General features: G+C 44.1%; 1 protein-coding gene across 1 annotated transcript; it reads right to left on the bottom strand.

The window, feature by feature from the left end:
- Positions 1 to 13,669: 13,669 nt before the first annotated feature.
- Positions 13,670 to 22,565, bottom strand: LOC123815349 (beta-defensin 119-like). The gene is made up of 2 exons (XM_045833650.1): positions 22,472 to 22,565; positions 13,670 to 13,849 (listed from the first exon to the last, which is right to left on the bottom strand). The coding sequence occupies exons 1-2, from the start codon at positions 22,530 to 22,532 to the stop codon at positions 13,683 to 13,685; spliced, it is 228 nt and encodes a 75-aa protein (XP_045689606.1). The 5' UTR covers positions 22,533 to 22,565; the 3' UTR covers positions 13,670 to 13,682.
- Between the last annotated feature and the right edge of the window lie 1,347 nt (positions 22,566 to 23,912).

Here is a 23,912-nt window from a genome sequence, read left to right as displayed (position 1 = left end):
TATATGCCCAACAGAGAGTAAGCATTCTTTTGAGCACAAATAAAAAATTTACAAAAGTATCCCACAAATAAGACTGCAAAGAAAGCTACATTAAGCCAAATAATATCATAAAGATATTTTCCAACATAATCAATAAAATTAGAAATCAATCATAAAAGAATATCAAAGAATTCATATATTTCAAAACTAAACAACATACTGTTAAATAACCTTTGACCTAAACAAGGAATCACATTTACTAACAAGTAAGTCGCACGGATATGCCAGAGTCAAATGGTGGGGCACCTCTCTTCAACCATAATGGAGAGCATCGTAAAATTATACAGCAAAGGATGTGGATCCAAGAAGGGGTGGATATTTGAGGCCTTTTTTACAGTGAAGGCGGGACTACCTTGGAGGGGAGAAGGAACATTAGTGACAGTAGGAAGACATGAAGGGGTCTTCTAGTGCTGGTCACATGAGTAGTTTCCTCTACGATGATTCACCTAGTTGCACATCAATAATCAGTGCATATTTCAAAGTATGGTGTTCCTTTGGTCTATATTTCCGTTTTTATGTCAGTACCATACTGTTTTGATTACTATAGCTTTGCAATATAATTTGAAATCAGAAAACATGATGACTCCAGCTTTGTTCTTCTTTCTCAAGACTACTTTAGCTATTTGGGGTCTTTTTTTTTGGCTCCATAGGGATTTTAGAATTGTTTTTTCTATTTCTATGAAAAACATCATTGGACTTTTCATAGAGATTGCACCGAACCTATAAATGGTTTAGAGTAACATGAACATTGTAACAATATTAATTCTTCTGATCCCTGAACATGGGATATCATTCCATTTACTTATATCTTCTTCAATTTCTTTCATCAAGGTCTTGTCATTTTTAGAAATACAAATTTCCCAGTCCCACCCCAGACATACTAAGTCAGAAACTCCAGAGATGGGGCCCGGCACTCTGTGTCTTGACAAGCCCTCTGGAGGACTGTGACGCATGCTCAAGTGTGGGAAACAGGAATGACTTACCAGGGGAGTATTCCTGAGGACTCCAACTAAGACATTGACTTTGTTTCATTGTTGCCTCTTAGCAAAATCATTTTTGTGACTTTTGTGCATCCAGTTCAAGTTGAGACCCGTATACCTGTGGTACGGCAATTCAGTTAGCTCACTTTGCTCAGCTAGTTTCACATAATCACATGACTTCTTACCAAATAACCTCAGTTCCCGCTGTATCCAGCAAGTTCCTTTGGCACTGATGGTAAGATGCTTAGAAATATAGTCTATACCAAACCTTGCTTGGCTTCTATAATCTTCCTTAATAAACACAGAGTTGTTGTGAAGCTTACAGGTAGGGTTGGCCTAATTGTTATGATTATGAGCATCATTATGTTGAGAAGACTGCCTTTCTTCCCTCATTTCAGTCTGCAGGGGCCGGAAGTCCTGCTGGCTCATCAAAGGGCACTGCAGGAAGGACTGCAGACCCAGTGAGCAGATGAAGAGGCCATGTAAACACGGGGACTACTGCTGCATTCCCGGCAAGACAGATTCCCATCCACACGGACCAACCCAAGCACCTACCAGGATGTCCCAAAATTCTAATAATTATCCAAAAAAAAAAAGATCGTTGGGCGAATATTCCAGTCATCATCACGAGGTCAGCAAGAATTTAGAGAGAAGCAGGAAAACTGGGGGCTTCTCAGTCTGGGGACTAACTCCAGTCTCTTTTCCGTGGGTTCATCAGACCACGAGACCTCCTCTCTGCTGTCCTCACGAGGCTGGATTAAGACCTTGACGTGCCCAAATTACTGAAAATACCACAGTGTCCCATCTCATCAATTTATAATTCTAAAAAAAAAGAGAAAAACTAATTAAATATTTAGAAGGAAATCCAGAAACTTTCCAGTGTTTCCCATGAAAACATTCTAAAAAAATGTTTGTGACACCCAGGATCAAATTACTTTACCCAAGAAAACCACTTTTCCGTTCCTTTTGCACCTGCTTTGCTGGTGTCCCTTGTTAGTTACACTGTTTTCTCCATCTGGGCCTTTGCCTTTCCAAAGAGAGTTTGGGAAGCCTCTGGGAAGGTCCTCGTTTTATACGTGTCTTCTGATTCAACACAGGAGTTCTTTGACCTTTTGACCGGTAGGTTTCAAGACTTAAGAGGTTTTTGGGCTTTTTTTTTTTTATAAAACAGAAGACACCTCAGGTAAACGCATTGCATTTATTACGAACTCATGTTTGGCTGGAAACTTCTGTCTGACGTAGACCAGTAGAACAGGATCGACAGCCCAGAATTAACCCCCCGCATGTGTATTCAACTAATATTTGACAAGGGAGCCAAGAATACTCAATGGGGAAACAATAGTCTCTTCAACAAATGGTGCTGAGAAAACTGAATAACCATGCGCAGAAAAATTAAATGGGACCCCTATCTTACAAAGCTCACCACAATTAACTCAAAATGGGTTAAAGACTTAAATTTAAGAGAAACCATAAAACTCCTAGGAGAAAACTCACAGTAAAAAACTCCTTGAGTTTTTGTGTTAATACCCAAAACATATAAGGAACTCATACAATTCAATGGCATGTAAATAAATAATCCAATTAAGAAATGGCCAAAGAACTTGAATAGGTATTTTCCCAAAGATACACAAATGGTCAACACATACATGAAAAGGTGCTCAACCTCACTAATCATTAGGGGCATGCAAATAAAAACTACAGCAAGATATCACCTCGCATGTGTTAGAGTGGCTATTATCAAGAGGACAAAAAATAACAAGGGTTGTGGAGAACGTGGGGGAAAGGGAGCCCTTGTGCACTGGGAGCAGGAATGGCAATTGGATTGCAGGATGGAGGGTCCTCAAACAATTAAAAATAGAACTATCATATATGATTCAGCATATGATCATATATGATCATATTATATATGATTTCACTTCTGGTAATATACCCAAAAGAAATGAAAACAGGATATCAAAGAGATATATGCACTTCCATGTTTATTACAGCATTATCCACAATAGCCAACATATGGAAACCACCTAACATCAAAGAATTGATGGATAGCCTTGGCTGGTATGGCTCTGTCAGATTGAGTGCCAGCCTATGAACCAAAGGGTCGCTGGTTCAGTTCCCAGTCAGGGCACACGCCTGGGTTGCAGGCCTGGTCCCCAGATGGGGTCACATGAGAGGCAACCACACATTGATGCTTCTCTCCCTCTAAAAAAATAATAATAATAATAATGAAAAGAATTGATGGATAAGGAAAATGTGGTATAAATATACAATGAAGTATTACTCAGCCATGAGAAAGAAGGAAGCAAGGGTTGATTCAGGGTGGAAATGTGGTGAAAACTAGGCAGGGCGGGGCTGACTCTGGAGGTCACATTACAGCTGTGCATCCCACAGGCCGGTCTGCATGGCAAGGCCTTCACAGACACCCCAGGCCTCCAGTGGCCTCCAGGGTGCCCCATGTCACAAGTGATGTCCCTAGTTACTGGGGAGCTGCCTTGGGTTGGGAGCACTGACTTCGGATAAAATCTCTCCTTGATTCCTGCTGTAAATTATCTCCCTCCAACTCTGCGGCAAACCAGCTCTCTATTTATTATCTCTGGCAAATCGCTTCCCTTGGTGGACACATACGTAAGAGATTAGATTGTAGATTGGCATGTGTTCTGACCTTTATTTCCACAGACCTTCCCTGAGAATATGTTTTGTGCATTGGGCTTCAAAAATGAGAGATACAGTCCTTATTCTCAGGAACCTCACCGTCCGGGGCGGGGGCGGTAAACAGACACGTGAATAGACAGTTGAAAAGCAGGCTTATGCTGGAGCGACAGGGACAGTGTGCAGAGAAGACAGGACCCTGATGAGAGGCCTGGGGAAACCAGGGAAGATGTCCTGGCAAACAAGACCTCCCTCTCCACATCTCCAAACACACCTTAAATGCCCGTGACTTAAAATCATCTGCTTGACCTTTAGTGCCTGTATCAGATGTTCCATCAATGTGCCGGCCAGTAGACAAATGCTCCGCATGGTTTAGCTTTTATGTATCTGTCCAGTTCAGCACCCAATCCCTCTGCCCCCACCCCAGAGAAGCCAATAAAACGCTACTTCAGATGCACACGGGACAAAGTGTTCTGGACTCCCGGATCCGTTGCCGCCCGCTTCCCGAGGACCATGAGGCTCCTGTTCCTGACTCTTGCTGCCCTTGCCTTCCTACCACAAGTGATCCCAGGTAATTAGAAGGCTGGGAAGCTGCAGAAATGGAGGTAGAAGGGGTTCTGGCCCATGGAAACTTCCCTGTGGTACTGTACCCTTTAACCTGGGCAGCTCCATGGTTCCCCCTTGGGACGATGCCCCTGGCAGGCATAGCCTAAGGATAGGACAAGCCCTTCCTCAATAGACAGGGGCAAACCCAACATCCAGAGTTGGCCCTGGTCTGAATTCCGAGTTAGCACCTAAGGAAACAGGTGAGAATTTGCTTCACTTCAGTTCTCTTGCCAGCCGTGTCAGCCCTGGAAAATGATTCCCAAAGCCCACTCGCCTCCTGTTTTCTTGGTCCTAAAAGTCCCGTTACAGCTTTAACTGAGATCTCTTGTTTCATATTCCGGAATTTGGCAAACAGGTCAGAGAAGATCTGTAGAGGTGCACTGAAAAATTAGCAATGAAAGTCTAGAGTTTTAATAATTACTTCTTTGTAAAGCATATCTAAAGTTATGGGCAGACCTTTGAAACTGCTGCTGACGTGGACCTGGATAGTTTCTTATTCAAAGTGCACTGTGTATCTCTCAAGATACATTCCAGTGTATGAACAAAGTCATACAAATGAATTTATGTGTTTCTGTCTTATAAAAAAGTAACACATTATAATGGTTATATGACACTCTTCTTTCGCTTAATATTCTGTGATCATCTTTCCAAGTCATCACGTAAGATCTGCCTCATTCTTTGTAAAATCCCACTGTACGATAATTCAGTGTACAGTCATTTTAAAATGTTCTAGTTTTTAAACAACATATCAGTGAACATACTTATATAAGCATCCTTAAATATTAGGACAAAGACTTAAATAGAATAGTTTTCTTGAGGTCAAAAGGCCAAGAGAAGTGTAAGTGTAAAACATTGTATTTCATGAAGTTCCCTTATGTGCCTTCCGGGACATTGCCAGTAGAAATCACTGGCTGTTGGGGTTTTGAGAAATTTTTCCATTGCAATTCCAGACACAATCAGGAATAATTCTGTCGGTCTATGTGGGGTTGCTCGCGTCTGCTTTCAGTTCTGATGGGGGTGTTGAGACTAGGAAAGAGACGGAAGTGCACGATTTTGTAAAAGCAACCCACGAATCGTGGAGACTCAGAGCATGTCAGTAGCTAAGGATATGTTACGTGTCCTGGGGTTTCAAGTCTGAGTGTTCTGGTAGGAGATATACATTTGGGGTGACCCCCTTGGAGGGAGTAGTTGAGATGATGAAGCCTAAAGCCTTCATGTTTTATCTTAGACAGCCCCTGCGTTTCAGGAAGAAGAATAAAAATCAGTGACATTTGTAGGGACAGGGATATCACACCTCTCACCTGTAGTGCCCAGGGCTCACCACATCACTGTAATCCTGCCAACACACAGCATTTTTACCAATATGATGGCGATGAAATATCATACTATTGTTTTGATGTGCATTTCATCTAATCCTGTGATCAAAATATCTGAATGGCTTCCCTTCAATGACTTGCAAGACCCTCTGCGATCTCAACCTCCATTACATTTCTCCAACATTCTCCACCTAACTTACTGTACAGCCACCTCATAGCCGTTCAGGAACTTTGGGGTAGACCCTGTCTCTGGGCCTTTGCAGCTGCAGCTTTCTCTGTCTGGTCCACCCTTCCCCCGGTTAACCCCACAGCTCACTCCCTTCCTTCTCAGTGAGACCTTTTATCACTTCCCTTCCCACCATAGACTTTGTCCACCCCCCTCCCTGCTTCACGGTTCTCCATTGTGCTGTCATTCCATCTGCCTGTACTGAACATAAAGAAAGTTTTCTTTTCTTTTCTTACTGTCTCATATTTGTCTCCTAAAAAGACAGATCTGCAAGAGAGCAGCCAGTTGAGTTTATTTTCATGATGGATGTATCCTCCTGCATGTTGGACAGCATGCAGCACATAGTCAAACTCAACGAATATTTGTTGTAAGAGTTTATTTGACCCAAAATGATGACAATTATTTGTTGAATGATTAATAAGCAAGTGACTTTTTCTGCTTCTGTTAATTGATTATTTATATCTTTTTCCCATGGTTTCTACTGAGTAGGTAATGCCTTCTTGTTGGTATTAGGAGTTCTTTATTTTTTATATTATTCCTTAGTCAGCTTTAGTCACTGGGCATATTATCCCCCAATCTGTCATGAACTGTCTGTGAACTTTGCCCATGACATGCCCTTCATCGAACAAAAATACTGAATTCTGGCCTAGTCAAATTCAACAGTAGTTTGCCCGGTGAGTTGTCCTTGGTGACTTTGTTGAAGTTCGCCCCCATTCTTACGTCTCACGGGAAATCTCTGACATTATTTTTCCCTAAGTTTTTAGCTTTGCCTTTCAAGTTTAGATCTTCAAGTCACCAGCTGGAATGTGTAAATCCACTGTTATTTTCCTCATGGAGTGAGCAAGTCATCCCAACACTGCATGCTGAATAATCTCTCCATTGACGCACGGTGCCATTGTTATTGCATGCTAGCTTCTCCGCCTAAGCACGCTTCTGTCTCAAGCTGTCTATGCTGCCCTACTAGTCTCTCTGTTCTTGCGACAATGCTTTATTCTTTGTAATGCTGTGGCTTTATACTCTGTCAGTGTCTGGGAGGATAAGTCTTCGTCTTGCTTTTTTTAAAGGTAATCTTAGTTATCAGTGGTTTTTATTCTTCATGATTAATTTTAAAATAAGATAATAAAGTCCCCCAAAATTGATTTGTATTTTGATTAGGAATGTATTAAATTTGCGGATTAATTTAGGGTAATGAGAATCTATATAATAATTAAGGCATTCCACCCAACCTCACATGTTTCTGTTAGAATTTTAAAATATATTGTATGGAAGTCTTACATATCCTTAGTTTAAATTAGATACTTAATAGCTATGCTATATATTTTATTATATTTCCTAGTTAGTTATTGTGGATGTCAAGAAGTGCTACTGAATAATAATTTGTTAATTCTTTTTTTATTATAATCATAACAGCTAGAATGGATGACAATTTATCACTTCCCTTCTGATCTTCATATTTTTGTTTTCTTTTCTTTTTTTCCCTTTAAACACTGACCAGGTCCTCCACTGTTATTTCAAACAATAGCAATAGTAGAGAGTATTTTTGTTGCCTGACCTCATTGGATGTTAGTTTCTCCATTAGTAGTGTTGGCTCTAGAATTTGATACGTAACCTTTACCAAATTGAGGAAATTACTGCCATTCCCACTTTGCCTAGAGTTTAGGGTTTAGTGTTGAAGTTTACCAAATCATTTTTCTGCATTAAATAACATAATTCTGTCATTTATCTCCTTAATTTTATGAAGATGGTGAATCTCATTAAAAGATTTTCTAATGTTGGATGGTAGTCTATATTCAGAGTTAAATCCTACTTGATCATGAGGTATTTTCATACACTGTTGAATTTGGGTGACTAATTCTTTATTTAGGATATTTAAATTTTATATTTATAAAGAAAATGGACTTATAATTTTTTGGTTTTAGAACAGAGACACAGCAGCCTCATAAACAAGGACCCAGAGAACTTTCCTCCACACACTCCCAGTCCCTGTGGCTATTTTCTGGAACATTTTGTGCATAATAGCTCTTGGATCACCTGTGAAAGTAGTAGAACGTACCTTTAAAATCATCTAGGGTAACAGCAGTGTTTGCAATAGCCAAAAATGGAAGCAACCTAAAGGTCCATTGAGTGATGAATGGATAAACCAATGTGGTACATACATGCAACAGAATGTTATTTAGCCTTTGGGGATGAACAATGAAGACTTAATGCCAAGTAAGATAAGACAGGTGCAAAAGGGCAGGTGCTATATGATCCCACTCATATGAGGCACTTAGAATGGTCAGGTTCCTAGAGACATAGAGTAGCATGGTGATTGCCAGGGCTCTGAGAAGGGCTGTTTTTAGTGGGCAGAGTTTCCGTGCATGAGACGGAAAGAGATCTGTGGGTGGGTGGTGGTCAGGGTGGCATAACAGTGTAGATGAGTATAGTGCCCCTGAACTGTTTGCTCGAAAATGGTAACGAGTATGTTATAGGTATTTACCAAAATTTTAAAAATCTTTCAGCACTGAGGCTTTCCAGAAAAAGAGGGTTTTTTTTCTTTCTACCATTTTAATTTCCAAACACTTATTGATTTACTTAAGTTTGTGTTTTCCATCCCTGGGATATTTTTAGAAATGAATACATTTCATCTAGCATTTTACTTATATTTGTGTGTAGTTGTTGATAACTCTTCTGTTATTTATTTTTAATATGGTGTATCTTCTTTTTTATTTCACCATTTCACTATGGATGGCATTTGTACTTTTCACTTTTTAATTAGTCTTTCCAGAAGCTTTCTGAGTTCATTACTTCTGTCTTCATTATTTCTGACTTTCTTGCTACTCTTCTAATCTAAGTTTTATTTTTTATCCTCTTACTTAATTTTCAAGTACATGGAATTTTCCATTCTAATTTTATTGCATTTGATTGGAAAACAGAATGTATGATATGAATCACATGGAACTTAGTGACAAATCCTTTGAATGTCCTAAAACTTTTCTACATAAAGTGTAGTCCACGGACTAGAAGTATTGGCGTCACCCAGAGAATTGTTAGAAAGGCAGAAACTCACACCCCACCCCGCCTATTGAATCAGAATCTGCATTTTAACAAGAACTCTACATGATTCATATGCACATTACTGGCCTAAGCAGCCCTGCCCTAGCACCTGGGCAAATGAAACCTCTCAGGTGGGAATACCTGCACCAGTCTCGGATCCTAGTAATGTTCTACTTCTTAATTAGAATGCAGGTACATGGGTATTCATTTTATTCTTATTTTTAAACTATACAGATATGTTTTATGTACTCATTTTAATGTATATTTTGCTGTAGAAGATATTCAAAGAAATCTAATCACGTGGGGTATGACCAATGCCAACACCTCGATCACACTGACGACAAGATGAACTTATGTGGGTAGCTTCATTATGATTAGCTCCCATCCCTTGGGGCTAGAAAGTTTCTTTCCATTTATGGTAAGATTCATCTCACTTTCAGACAATTTAAAAATTTGGCAGCTAGGAGGGTGGGAGCAGATACTTTTAGAAACAGGGACGGTATTTTCCCAGCCCTGGGCTGGACAGCCTCGCAGCCGTGGTCCAGTTATACCCCACGGAGGTGTTCTGGATGCCGAGCACACAGTCATGCTTATAAAACGGAGGGCATCAGTAACCTAAAACCAGTGGTCTTTCCCTTTGTTATTCAGGCTTTGGTGGAAAAAAATGCTGGCAAAAAGCGGGGCACTGCAAGAAATACTGCAGAGTCGACGAAGAGCTAAAAGCACCATGTGGAAATCGTCAAGTCTGCTGCGTTCCGGTGAAGAAAGACCGCAAGCCAGTGAGCCCTGTCAAGGAAGTGCCCAGGACTTTTTCCACACAGGCAAGTCATCTTCCAGCAAGTCCTATGGATTTCATTGTAAGGGTACCATCCACTTATCCCGACATGGAAGTGGACTTCTCGGAAACAGAAAATGAGCAGTCTGACCAGGTACTGGACACTGAGATGTCTACCCCACCAGTTCATCAAAGTTCATGACTTCCTCTCAGCTGTCACCCACCTGTCCTCCAAGTGATGGACTCAGGTGTGCAAAGTACTGAAAATACAGCAGCGACACACTCTGCCCTCCATCAATGTGTGATTCTAGATAACAAACAGCTGTGTAAGGAAGTTCAAAAACTCCCAGTACTGCCAATGGTAAACTCCTCAGTGCTTTTCTCGAAATGTGCAATTACTTCCATGACAAATTTTAACCCAGTTTTCGTGCCCCTCAGTTGCTGGTGCCCTACACACAGCCTTAATCACTTAGTTAAGTATTCCAGCACTAATCTTTCCATTTGTCCGTCTGTCTTCTTAACAAGTGGTTTGGGATTCCAAAGGCACCTCTGGTGTCATTCCTGCCTCTTGATGGCAGTGTAAATTGTCACAATCAAAATTTTAAATCCTTGCATTTATGAGCCCTGGCCAGTGTGGCTCAGTGGGTTGATCATCTTCCCATAAACCAGAAGGTGGTCTTTTGATTCCAGGTCGGGACACAGGCCTGGACTGTGGGCCGGGTCCCCACCAGGGGGCTTGTGAGACGCAGCCGATATAGGTGTTTCCCTCTCACATCCATGTTTCTCTCTCTCTCTCCACCCCTTCCCTTCTCTCTAAAAATAAATAAGTAAATAAATAAAATCTTTAAATCCTTGCATTTATGAGAGTAGCTTCTAGAATGCTAAAAGCTTTCTTTAGAACAGGATACGCCTCAGGGGAAAGCATCCGTTTCCCTACGAGCTTTGGCTCCAAAGCCCTGTATTACTACTCCCTGTAGGAAATGGCCTGGCGCAGGTATGAGCTCTGAGGCCTCCTTTTGGCCCCAGTTGCTTCCGGTTGGACTAGAATCTGTCGAAGGGCTGCCCTCATGGGCACATGACCTTGAGCAAGCCTTGATCACACACAGATGTCCAAAGGTAGGCCTTTTAATTGTGGGAGAGAGATGGGCCATCTCATCCATCTGGTTACTGAGAGCTTCACTTGTCTCTCTGATGGCATAAACATATCAAGTACAAATTGCTTTTTTACCAAATAGTCACGGGGGTGTAAAGCACGGCACAAGAAATGTAGTCAATACTATTGTACTAACTTTCTATGGTATCAGGTGGGTACTAGACTTATCAAGAGGGTTACTTTATAAATTAGAAATGTCTAACGGCTATGCTGTATGCCCAAAACTAACATAAAATAATATCGAATGTCAACTGTAATTGAACACTTTTTTAAATTTTAGACTTGAATATCTTCACAGCCCATGCTTTTTCAGAGAGGTGCATCCACAGAGCACCACCACGTACCTCATTGCTATGAGTCCTCTCATCCTGCCCTTTCCGAGACCCGGACCGACCCGCCAGCCAGCCCACTATCACTGTCCACGAATTACTGCGGGTCCATACTCTAGACCTCCCCTCCTTCTGCGGAAAGGCTTTTCCTTGCTCACTGTCAAATTCTAGACCTGAAGTCTCGGTTTTGAGCACGCCGTTTCCACCTAACACGGGAATGCTTCTCCACAGGGGTCCGATAATACTCAGTTGATGGGGAATTCAAATCTCATGAATTTATTTTTTCAGCTGATTATTAAAATTACTCTGATGATCACTTGAATTTTGGAAGTCTGCAAGTCTGAATCTCTGGTCTGCAGTTTCTCTCGGCCTTCATTCACGGAGCCTCATTGCCTTGTGTGCTCGTGACTCAGGGCTCTGAGCTGCGCGTTGGCTTGGATTTTCATCTGAGTGAATTAACCGAGTCCTGACTTCAAGATCTGCCTCTTCATTTACTTCTGTCAGACAGCTCTGGCACTTCTAGCTTGGGACAACTTTAAGCTAAATCGTCAGCTGTATGTTTTTTTCCTCCCAGACCATCTATACACTGTAAGTTCAGGCTAAGAGACTAGGTAAGAGCCAGCTTGTGGTTTTAAATTGTTAGTGGAGTTGTTTTTTCTACGTACTGAGTACAAAGTTTCAAGACCAGGCAATTGTCCTTGAAACATCTGGTGAAGGAGGAGTGTTGCAGCTGTTTTATGGTCACATAGATTATGTAGCCCTTCCAGGGCTGAAATTTATGCAGGACTCTCCTGTCAGACTCAGCCGTCCAGACCCCAGGCACTCTCTCCTCTCCCCCGCCTTCCCCCGCTCCCCTGGCCGAAGCCACGGAAACCACAGCTCAAGTTCACTTGGTTCAGCAAATGCTTCAGTTACTGCCTTCGCAAAAGCACCTGGTTTCCCTTGACCATCATATTCTTTACTCTTTTTACAAGGTCAAAGCTGCCTAAGAAGTTTTTTGTATAATTTAAGTAAGTTATTTTAAATATTTTCAGTAGGAGGGTTAATTTTGGTTTTTAGACCATCATTCTGCCAGAAACACAGGTCCAGAACCAACACTTTTCTCTAGATGATATGTTTTCTTTGTTGCTGTGAGAGGGTGGGTGGCAGCACCGAAGCAACGAGAAAGAAGACGATTGTCAAAGGATAAAATTATCCGTCGGTGTCTGAAATCAAAGTGATGAAATGGTTGCTTTCTTTAGCAAAAGAGAGCCATGCTGGTCAGGCCTAGGCTCGCTGAGCAGAACAAGGAGCTGAACTTACATGGCTTTGGGAAGAAGCATCTTAGGGGAGCACTGTTGGTTACAGATGTGCAGGCGGGTGGGGGACAACTTAGAAGGGTGTACACTGAGGGGGACCCAGAGCCAAGTGGATGACTTTCAGGGCATAATGCCGTCACTGACAATTTGGTTTTCGGAAGTGTGTGTACTGGAGTGAGTTGTCGCTGACCTAGAAGGAAGACTTAAAAACATTTTACTTGTTATCATGGCAATAGAACTGTCAGCCTTTTCCTAGGAATGGGAAGAGTTTTTATTCTCACAAGAGAAGAGAAACTTTAGGGGATACAATGAGGCGAATGGCAGAGGAATGCCGGAAGATGATGGAGAAGGCGCAGCCCAAAAGTTAGGAAGAAAACAAAGAAGTCACAGAAGCCAACCAAGATAAGGTTTTCAGCTGGGGAATGAACTGTGGTCAAAAGTGCTACCGAGAAGCAGAGTGACACATTAGTGGAGCAATACCCATGAACCTTTCAAAAAGGAGCCCATTTGGTGACCTTGGCCAGAGCCCGTTCAGTACAACAATAAACACAAAAACACATTGTACTGAGTCGTGGGAAGGCACAGAAATAAAGAGAAGTAATTGGCAAGTGTAGCTACTTTCCTTTGGAACTACGGAGAAAGAAGTTAGATATTAGTGGAAGTAAGGCATAAACAGTAAAATTAGAATGTTACCTTAAAAAGCCACTGTTGGTTGTAATTGGGGGCACAAGCTTCCTAGATTGTCGGGAATTAGAAGACCTTAATAATTACCAAAAAGAACAACAGCATTCAATATTCCAGTTCCTTCCCCAATAACACCTAACTTGACACTTTGAGAGGACAACTTATTCTTTCTTACAGCAGCTGGTTAGGAAGTTCTTCCATGAGCTAAGACATATTTGTCTGCAAGACCTTCACCCACTGGCCCATGGATGTACCCCTAGTTCTAGCCCGCCCCCAAGCCCCACAGAGCATGGATGAAGTCGAGGCTCTGCCTAGCCTAGCCCTCAACCTGCCCCCAGGGGGCTCAAGTCCATTCTCTCCCTATCTTCACTGATTTGGAGATTCTTTCTTTTCTTAGCACTCCTTTTCTAGATTTCTCTCTCATAGGACTAGACCCAGAAGGCAACAGGTGTCTCATCATGCAAAGCTCAATTGCACCTCGAGTTAAATGGATGAAAGACAAGAGTGTCAGGTGCATGACTTTAATGAGGGGTTTGGACAGCAGGGTGAGGACGGTGATCACCAGCGCTCAGGACATTTTGGCCAGTGGATCTCTCACCTCCAGTCACTATCGTCTTCTGTGCTGAACATGTTTATCCTCATGTAGGACTGGAGGCAGCATGATCGATAATCTCTGCAATAGAGGTAGGGATGTTCGGTCTTTTTGCAAGAAGTTCTGCAGATTCCCTTGTCACCCATGCATCGAAGGATCTGACGCTTGCCTGGACAAAAAAAAACAAAGACAAAACAAACAAATACTTAATTTCCACTTAGCAATAATATAGATGTGAGGAGTCAGGGAGCATAGTCAAACCTAAAGGGCTAAAATAGTAATGACACACCACTGCACACCTATTAGAATGGCCAAATCCTGGAACGCTGCGAACACCAAGTGTGGGCAAGGTTGTGGAGCAACTGGAACTCGCACACATTGTTTGTACAGGCACTTTGGAAGAGGGTTTGATGGTTTCTTGCAAAACTAAACATACTCTTACCATACAAACCAACAATTACATCCTTGGTATTTACCCAAAGGACTTGAAGCTGATGTCCACACAAAAGTCCACACACAGGTGTTTATGGTAGCTTTACTCTTAATTCCCAAAACTTGAAAGCCACCAAGATGTCCTTCAGTAGGTGAATGGATAAAGTCTGGTATCTTCATACAATGGAATCTTATTCAGCACTAAAAAGAAATAAGCTATCTGCCCTGGCTGGTGTGGCTCATTGGATTGAGTGCCGGCCTGCAAACCAAAGGGTTGCAGTTTCAACTCCCAGCCAGGGCACATGCCTGGGTTTCTGGCCAGGTCCCCAGTAAGGGGCACAAGAGAGACAACCACACATTGATGTTTCTCTCCCTCTCTTTCTCCCTCCTTTCCTCTCTCCAAAAATAAATAAGTAAAATCTTTTTAAAAAGAAATAAACTATTAAGTCATGAACAGACATGGAGGAAGCTTAAATGCAACCACTAAGTGAAAGAAGCCAATCTGAACAGGCCACATACTATATGACTCCAACTCTATAACATTCTGGAAAAGGCGAAACTATGGAGGTAGTAAAAAGGTCAGTTGTTGTCATGGGGTGGGGTCGTGGAGAGATGAATAAGCAGGGCACAGAGGGTCTGGGTGGCAGGAAAAACTCTCTGTGATACTGTAATTGTGGATTCGTGTCATTATACATTTGTCCCAACCCAGGGACTGGACAACACCAAGAGCAAGCCACAATGTACACTGTGGGCTTTGGGTGATTGTGATGTGTTGGGGCAGATTTATCAATGGTGACAAATGTACGCTCCAGTGGGGGATGTCGATAATGGGGGAGGCCGCATGGGAGCAGAGAGCACATGAGAAAGCTCTGTGCCTTCTTCTCACTCCCGCTGTGAACCTAAAACCAGCCTACAAAAATAGTGTGTTTTAAAAAGGAATCCCTTACGAATAAACAAAGCTGCTATGAACATTCATTTACAGTTTTGAAACTAAATTTTTCATTGCTCTGGAACCAATACCCAAGAATGCATTTTCTGGGTAGTGTGGTGAGTATATTTTTGGTTTTTTAAAAAGGGAAATTGCCAATCTATTTTCCAGAGTGGCTGTATCATTTAACATTCTCACCAGCAATGTATAAAAGATCCAGTTTCTCCGCATCCTTGCCAACATTTGGTGCTGTCACTATTTTTAATCTTAGCTATTCTAATAAGTATGTGGTCACATCTCATTGTAGCCTTAATTTGTACTTCTTTTTTTTAAAGATTTATTTATTTATTTTTAGAAAGGGAAGGGAGGGAGAGAGAGAGACAGAGAGACAGAGAGACAGAGAGAGAGAGAGAGAGACATCAATGTGCAGTTGCTGGGGGTCATGGCCTGCAACCCAGGCATGTACCCTGACTGGGAATCGAACCTGCGACACTTTGGTTTGCAGCCCGCGCTCAATCCCCTGAGCTACGCCAGCAAGGGCTTAATTTGTATTTCTTTAATTGAACATCTTTTCATGGGCTTATTTGCCATCTGTGTATCTTCTTCAATGAGATGTCTTTTCATGACTTTCTTCTATTTGGATTTTTTTTACTGTTGAGTTCTGAGTTGCTCCTGTGGTCTACATACAAGTCCTTTGTCGAATAAGTGGTTTGAAAATATTCCTCCCAGTCTGTAATTTGTCTTTTCACCTACTCTTTTCACAGGGCCTCTCTCAGAGTGAAAGTTTTACATTTTGATTAAATCCAATTAATTGATTTTTTCTTTTTGTGAATTATGCTTTTCATATCTAAGAACTTTTCACCTAGCCCTACACCTGAAAATTTTTTCCTATGTTTTCTTTTAGAAGATTTAAATCTTTGGTCCATTTTGATTTAATTTTTTATAAGTTTTGAGGTTTAGATTGAGGTATTTGTGGTCTTTTGTTTATATGTGTGTTTTGTTTGTTTGTTTGTTTTGCCCACAAATTCCGATGGTTCCAGCACCACTTGTTTAAAAGAATATCTTTCTCCCATTGAATTGCTTTGGGCAATTTGAGTTGTACTTGTGTGTGACTATTTTTAGTCTTCTTGGCCTTTCCACCAATACCAGCCTGTCTTGATTACTGTAGTTAAATACATCTTGAAATCTGTGAGAATGATTCCTCCAACTTTATTCTTCTTTTCAAAAAGAAATACATGCATTTGTGAGGTGATGGATGTGTTAATTAACCAGAGAGGGGGATTTTCACAATGTATATATATATCAAATCATGAAAATGGCCACTTTAAGTGCCATACACTTTTATATGTCAATAAAGCTCAAATCAATTAATTAAAATACAAATAAATAAAATAACTCTAAGGAGCTATAGAGTGGTTAATAGAACAGGATTGGAAATCAAGACCCTAGGTTCAAATCCCAGCTCCGGCTTTACCTATAGTGTAAACTTGGACACATTTTTGTATTGTCTCTTCTACTCTTTCTTCCTCTGCATGGACTGTAATAGCCCCTATCTCTTGGGTCAACCTCTTAAGCCCAAACTTCTGAACCTGGCAATCAAAAGCCTGACATTCATCCACAAATGGTTATCAGCACCCAACCTTTGCCAGAGCTTGTACTTGGTGCTGGGCACATAGGGTCTCCTGTGTCCAAATTGGCTTAATGCCTAATGTACAGTCTAATGTACCTGTGCACCCAGGCACACTTGCAATGATGCCCTAAGTTCTTGCACTGAATGAAAGGGATTCACTGCTTTTTATTTTGAAAAGAGAGCATGTTTTGCCTAAGTGAGGGTGAGGAGAGATAAGGAGAAAATATTTTTACTCCTGTGGATCTTGGACATGAATTGAAGATGACTTCCTCATCTAAGTACCAAATGTAACTTAGATTAATGGAACTGGTGTGCAGAACAGAGGCTGAGCTGAGCTTTAGCTGCACCGGCAGACTTGTGTGTAAATGCTAGGAAATGTCCAGGACAGGTGCCCAGTCCATCCTGCTTTGGGGTCACAATGCCTCTATAACTGTCAGTTGAACCTCTCACCCACAGGCGCGTGCTATTTACTGCCAGTGTTCTGCCCGCCTTCATCAGCCCTCAGCCTATGAGGAAGAAGAGAGAGACTCGGGGAAGCCTGGCTGGAGCAAGCACCCCACCCTTCCTGCCACGTCCCCCGGACGTGAGGTCCGTTCCCGTCTTCCCTGAGAAGGAAGGCCGCTGCGAGATTTGCTTCCAAGAGAAGTTTGTAGAAGTTCATGGCTGAGATGGCAGAGCAGGCAGGCAAGCCTGTTTCAAACCTTCCCCCTGGAGAAAAGCCGTAGCACCACAGAGAGGGCATTCAAAGGTGCCCAACCAAAGCTTTCATCAGGGGCTTTGCAGCACCTAGCATCTGCCCCCCTGTCGAGCCCACGCTGCTCTGCATCAGCACTCACTGTCATCACCCACATCGGCCCCATCCCATCTCACGTCTCCCCTCAGACGTGACCTGCCTATTAATCTCCGCGTGACCTTGAACCTGCTTATGAACATAGGTCACTTTTCCTCCTTGGGCCTCGGTCTCCCCATCTGTGACATGGGAAGACAGGAAAGTCGCCTAGATCAAAATTTCTCAGCGTTTGAGGGCTATGAGGAATGAAGGAAGTCCTGTGGGGAAATCAGAGGATGGGACCTTGTCTCCCAAAGAAATAATCAGAGGGAATTTCAAAAATTTCATATGCCCAGATCCCAGGTTCAGAGGTTCAGGCACAGGGATAATCATCTTCTGAAAACTTACCGTGTCTCAGTGTTGCGTTCCAAACCGTTTTCTCACCCCCAGAGCTGCCTCTGGGTGCCCCGTGTAAAGCATGGGAGACTTGTGGTAAACGCTGTTGGCCGAGTGAATAGGTGAGGCCTCACATGAATTAACTTGGTCGGGGCGTTAACTTGGTCTTGGTCTTGGTGAGGAGAGGGTAACACCAGGCCTCAGGTATTGGAGAACCCTGAGACCACCTCGGCCCACCTCCCATGCTATGAAATCAATGTCTTTTAAGAGCAAACTACTGGATGAGTGAGAACCCACTTGAGCAAGGCCCGGGAGCTCTTCTGCATCTTTCCTCGCAGTGCGAGCCAGAGCCGAATATACCTGAGGCAGCAGTCCTCTGATCCCTGCGGCTCAGAAAAGACCCCGCCCTGCTTCATACCCGATACATTAGCCATTTGTGCCCACACCCCAGTCCACTCGTGCTCTCAGGCGTGAACTCTTCATTCATGTGTTCATTCACTCGGGAAACACTCACTAAGTCGCATCCGTGCCAAGCACTGCCCTTGACAGCAGGCATGTGGACGTAAATAAGACGCCTGGCATGCGTATGTTTGGGAGATTAGTGGGAAGCAGGCAGTGCCTGAAATAATTACACAATAACTTGATATGAGCCACACCTTCATAAGAGTGACACTTTGTGAAGCCAATCAGAACTCACTTTGAATCCCTGCTCTACCTTAATGTTGCGTGACCTTAGCTAATTATGCCACCTCTCCAGATCTCAGCTGCTTCATCAATAAGGATGGGATAACAAGAGGGCAGTTGTAAAAATGGAGTAATTTCAGGCCTACAAATACCACACACAGTGCCCAATATGTAAGTGTCAATGAGAACTATTATTATAATTTTAAAAAGTAGTTTGCTTTACCGTGGCATGTGTGGCTCAGTATATTGAGTGGTGGCCTGAGAACCAAGCAGTTGCCAGTTTGATTCCTAGTCAGGGCACATGCTGGGGTTGCAGCCCAGGTCCCCAGTAGGGGGCGCATGAGAGGGAACCACACATTGATGTTTCTCTCCCTCTCTTTTTCCCTCCCTTTCTCTAAAAATAAATAAACAAAATCTTTTTTAAAAATAGCGAGCTTATGTGAAGTCTTTCATGAGTATGGGCATCAGCTGGGCTTTGAAGGGGGAAAAGGACTTCATCACAGAGGTGAGCCCGGTGATGCAGACAAGGTGGAGGACTGTGAAGAGGAGTAGCTGAAGAGAAAGCCTGTAAGCAGCAGTCACGAGAGATAAGTGGAGAGCAACATGGTCAGGTGAATTTCCAAGAAAGAATCCCTCTGACAATAGGAACTAATGCAAAGAAACTCTGGAGGCAGGGAAGCCTGCGAAGTGTTCTGGCCTCACCCAGGGCCTCAGGCACAGGTGGCTACAGCCTGGGATTCCCCAGGCACAGACCGGCCCTGAGACCGAAGCACAGGGTACGCATCTCTTGCCTCTGAAGTGGGTTTGGAGATGGGTTGTGAGCCAGAGCAGGATCCAAACTCCTGGCACAGCCCCAACATTGTGGGCCCTGGGCTAATCCAAATGGAGGCTCATAAATTATATGTCTGAATATGTACCAGTTGTGAATCAAGCAAACAAACAGAATAAATAAAATGTATCCTAATCGCCTTTTATGAATATCCTTTTATGATCACCTGAAGCGTCAGATCTGACTTTACGATTCTTGGATTCTTCAGAGTTCCACGCAGGAACGTGGAAGCCTGAGGCAGCTGGCTGAGCCCACAGCCTGCCTCTCCTCTCACCCATGCCCGGCTCTCCCCACACAGCGCAGAGGTTCACGCGCACAGACATGGACACTCCGGCCCGAGCATCCGAGCTCTGCCACAGCCTCTGACATTCTCCTGCCTGGGAGTGAAAGGCCCTCGCAGTCCCTGGAAGCAGGAACAGGGATTCTTTGGGCAGGAAATTGCAGGTCCCAGCTATTCAAAGCATAGTCTATGAAGTCATGAGGCCACACTTTCTAGGTGAACATAGTATCTCCCCTGCCCCCATGAACCCCTCGCCGCACTGGAAGGGACTAAGCCTAGGAGAAGATCAGGATTAAAGAAGGGGGAGGAGTCTCTCTTCCCAGAGCCTGAGAGTGGACACACTGACTTGAGGGCAAATTGTCTGCACCGGTCAGAGCAAACTCCTCTGATCTGCCTCTGCGTCAAGAACCACGCTTCACAGAACACCGCGTTCTCCGACCTCACCGCACGAACACAGCGTTGTTCTCTCGTGTCGGCTACATAAAGCCTAGAGAATGGGGTCTAAGATAACAATGCCTGGGAAGATACCTCTAGAATCCTCTATATTCCCAATTAGAATTCTTGATCATTCCCCATAGGTGAGCCTTCTCCCAGGCAAAATTTTTAGTTCCAGTGAGACTCGCTCCTATGGCCCTCTGAGTCTAACGCAATTGGAAGATGCATAGCGCACATTCCTTAAATGCCTGGATAAATCGATGAACAAGAGCAACAGCCAGCATTTACTGAGACTTTACTGGGCACTGGGCACTGGGCTCGACGTGTTCTCATTTCCTCCCCACCCCACCCGGAGACAGAGTCTCTCATCCCGGTTTTACCCGCGGGGAAGCTGACGTCCTGAGCCATGAACGCGCATGTCTGACAGCAGCGGGTGGCAGAGCCGAGGTGAGTGAACGAATGAATGAAACCATGAAAGAATGTAGAGAATGAAGAATATATACATTTATAAATTAGTAAATTCATGTATTTTATCTTTTTGTAGTACTTGGAAACTTTCTGATCCTTGAGACTGTGCACTCTCGAGCATCAACAGGCATCTCAGTCAACTTACCCAGAAATCCAAGGGTTTGGGCTCTACTCAGTCCCTGCTCACCCCTAGTCCATTCGCCCCCAAGATAGACCGACTCTCCGAGTCCAGGAGATCCTTCCCCCCCCCCCAGGCATCCGCTGTGCCTCTCAGGCTCAGCTTTCCACGTGTGCTCCTCAGTCCACTCCTGGCCCAATAGCCTTTCCTGCAGCTGGAAGATGAGGAACAATCTTCAAGACTGTAATCATCACTCCATTGCTGTGGCCCAGCCTCGGGGATGTCCCTCCACTACCCACGAACCCCTGTCTGCCTTCTCCTCACCCTCGATCCATCTGGAGTGTCATTTCCCATGATTGACAGGCACAAGAAAGAGATTTGTGACTTTTAGTGGAATGTGGAAACTAAGAAACTTGAAGTAAAGTCATTCCTAGCCACGATTTCCATTTATCTTCCGACTCTGTGGCCAGGTCTGCCCTTACGTTTCGGTTTTCTAGTAGGCCGAGGAGTGGTCCAGGGCAGTATCCCATCAATTGTTACTGGTTCCATTGTTAAGTAACGGCTAAGGATACAGCACCGTTTACGATTTGGGCAGCGTAAGACGTTCTCTTCATCATCTTTGCACACCAACCGGCACTGTCCATTCATCCAACAGGATACTATTGAGTACAGGAACAACCGTGTTAGTATCCCTCAAGGCAGGCGGGGGCAAGAGGAAGCAGAAACGGAGCAGGAGGACAGGGGGAAGGGCAGAGAGAAGGTTGAGTCTGCGATGCTGGAGCCAGTCCCAGGAAAGGAGAGAAGAGATCTGAGAGGGGAAGGAATGGAGACAATTGTTCCAAAACTGGGAACACCAAGGTTTTTAAAAAAGCTTTTTTCAGACATTCCACCCTTCTGTCTTCCTAGTCCCCAACCTTCTACTTCTAAGTTTGGGATCAATTACTGCCATTGACGCTCAAACCTAATGGAGCATGGGAATAATGGGAGAAGGACAAAAACACCCTATAATATAAGGGGATGAAGGGGACTCACCACGCTTCAACAGAGCCGCCTCTCCATCAGTAGCCTGGCCCCCTCTAACTTAAGCCCAACAAGCCCCAGCTCCAGCTACAACCCAATCTCCAATTCCCCTTAACCGCATATTCACCTAATCCCAACTCAAAACCCAGTCCAATCTTAATCAGAACTCCCAGCCTTACCCAGCTCAATGCCCCTTGAGCCCCATCTCCAAGCCAAACCCAAATCCAAGCAAGTTACCAACCTCAGTTCTGAGCAGCAGTCCCTCGCCACACTGCACCTCTAATAGACACCCTGCAGCATCCGGCACGACTCCCAGCCTCAGGCCAACCCCCAGTCTAGTCTCCAACACCAGCTTCACTCACCCAGAACCCCGTGCCCTCTCCAGCCCACCCCAAACCATCAGGGCATCCCAGCTCCTCACCTCCGGCTCATCCAAACCCTCCCTCCCTCACGCCAACCCTAAGGTCTTTCTCCCTCCTCACAACTCACCCCAGCCTTCAATCTAATCTCCCAAAGCCCCCAAAAGTCCCCCACCTGCACCCAGACGTCCCCCTGAGCCCACTCCCAAGATCCCACCGGAATACTATCCTGCCCTCAAGTGCCAGATGCTCCGAACATCTGTCATCCCACCACCTTGGCCAGAAAAACATCAGGGAGAGATGTGGACACGGGGTGATAATGGGAAAACCTCCCAAAGCCACAGGAAGTGGGGCAGAGCTTCACCTGCAGCCCGCAGCCAGGAGGAAAGGGAAGAAGAGGAGTTCATGACCGGGATCCCAGACACCTGGGAGACCTGAGTTACCTGACACCACCGGTTCGGTGGCCAGAAGAATGGTGAGAAACAGGAGGAATAGAGGTTTCATGGCTGGCAGGTCGCAGGAGGAGGAGGTGGCTGTGTTGCCGGGGATAGAGACAGAGCTCTCTGCAGTCTGGATGAGCCTGGCTTTTATTGGCAGGGCCGTGGGCAGTGAAGTATAGCGGGAGAGGATTTGTATGAGATCAGCCAGGCCACAGGACAGCGTGTAGCCAATGTGGCCACAAAGCACAAGGGGAGCATGTGGGAAACCGGCCAGCACCCGGGCAAAGCGGCTTTCCCTCCTGATAAGAGCCGTTTGGCTTTTTGAGACCCATATGCACATTATTTGATTGATACTTAAACACAAGTCAAGAAACATTTAATTAAAAAAACAAAAACATCCTCAGTTTTTTTAACAGGAGGATACACACATGTATCGTTTCTGAACCTTGAACTTGCCAATCTCACTGGCAGGTCAGGGAATTTGTTCTTCTGCAAGGTCTCTCCTGCAGACCTTGCCATGGCTGGCTTCTGCTCACCCCTCAGGCTCACCCCAAACGTCGCCTGCTTGGAGAGGCTTTCCCTGATACCCCGGACAACGAACAGTGCTCCCACCTGCAGTCCCCCAGTCTCATCATCAACGGTGCTGTGACCTTCACAGGTTTCTCAGTTCCTTCTAAACTTGATTTTACATGTGTAACCTTTGTCTTTCTCATTAGGATGTCAGAAATTTTCATCGGAACCCCAGTGCCCATCACATCGGCTGGTGTAGCTAAGTGTAGTTGGAATACAATTCGGAGAGTAATTCAACTATTTTAACAAATATTCTTTCCCCAAACAATAATTCCAAAAGGCAGACTTTGGTTTCTTTTTTTTTGTTTAAATTTACCATAGTCAATTTTTTTAATTCCTCATCTGAGGATATGTTTATTGATTGTTTTTTAAGAGAGAGAAACACAGATGTGAGAGAGAAACACTGATCAGCTGCCTCCCGTGTGCATCCCGACTGGGGATTGAACCCACAACCCAGGTGTGTGCCCTGACCAGAAATCAAACTTGCAGCCTTTTGGTGCACAGGACGATGCTTCAACCAACTGAGTCGCCTGGCCAGGGCTGGCTTGTTTTTTATGTAAAAGTCTGGGCAAGCAGCTTAGTGTAGCGGCTTCACCATTCAACAGAAGCCAGAAATATTTTCTTTATTCTGGGCAACCATGGCTAGCTAAAATTCAGGGGTTGTCTTACTGAGAAGGGGAAGACAGCTACAGAAGAACAGCTAGAAACCTCTGACACACCTGGCACATTGCAGGTGCTTAGTAAGTATGTGTAGGCTGAATAAGTAACATACACTCGGTAAGGCCAAGAGAAGTGGTCTAACAGGGCGGCAACACGAGTCCTTCCAGAGTGCGGGCAAGGCCTGTGACCTGTGCCCCTTCCGCTGAGCTCTGAA

This window comes from Phyllostomus hastatus, unplaced genomic scaffold, assembly GCF_019186645.2.
Source record: "Phyllostomus hastatus isolate PE091 unplaced genomic scaffold, TTU_PhHast_1.1 phas_contig_17, whole genome shotgun sequence".
Classification (NCBI taxonomy): domain Eukaryota; kingdom Metazoa; phylum Chordata; class Mammalia; order Chiroptera; family Phyllostomidae; genus Phyllostomus; species Phyllostomus hastatus.
This window is presented reverse-complemented; position numbering and strand designations above follow the sequence as displayed.

Coding starts and splice junctions, on each gene's coding strand:
- LOC123815349 (XM_045833650.1), bottom strand. CDS start 22,532: ATGAAACCTCTATTCCTCCTGTTTCTCACCATTCTTCTGGCCACCGAA. Junction 13,850..22,471: donor CACCGAACCGGTGGTGTCAG/GTAACTCAGGTC, acceptor TTTTTTGTCCAG/GCAAGCGTCAGATCCTTCGA.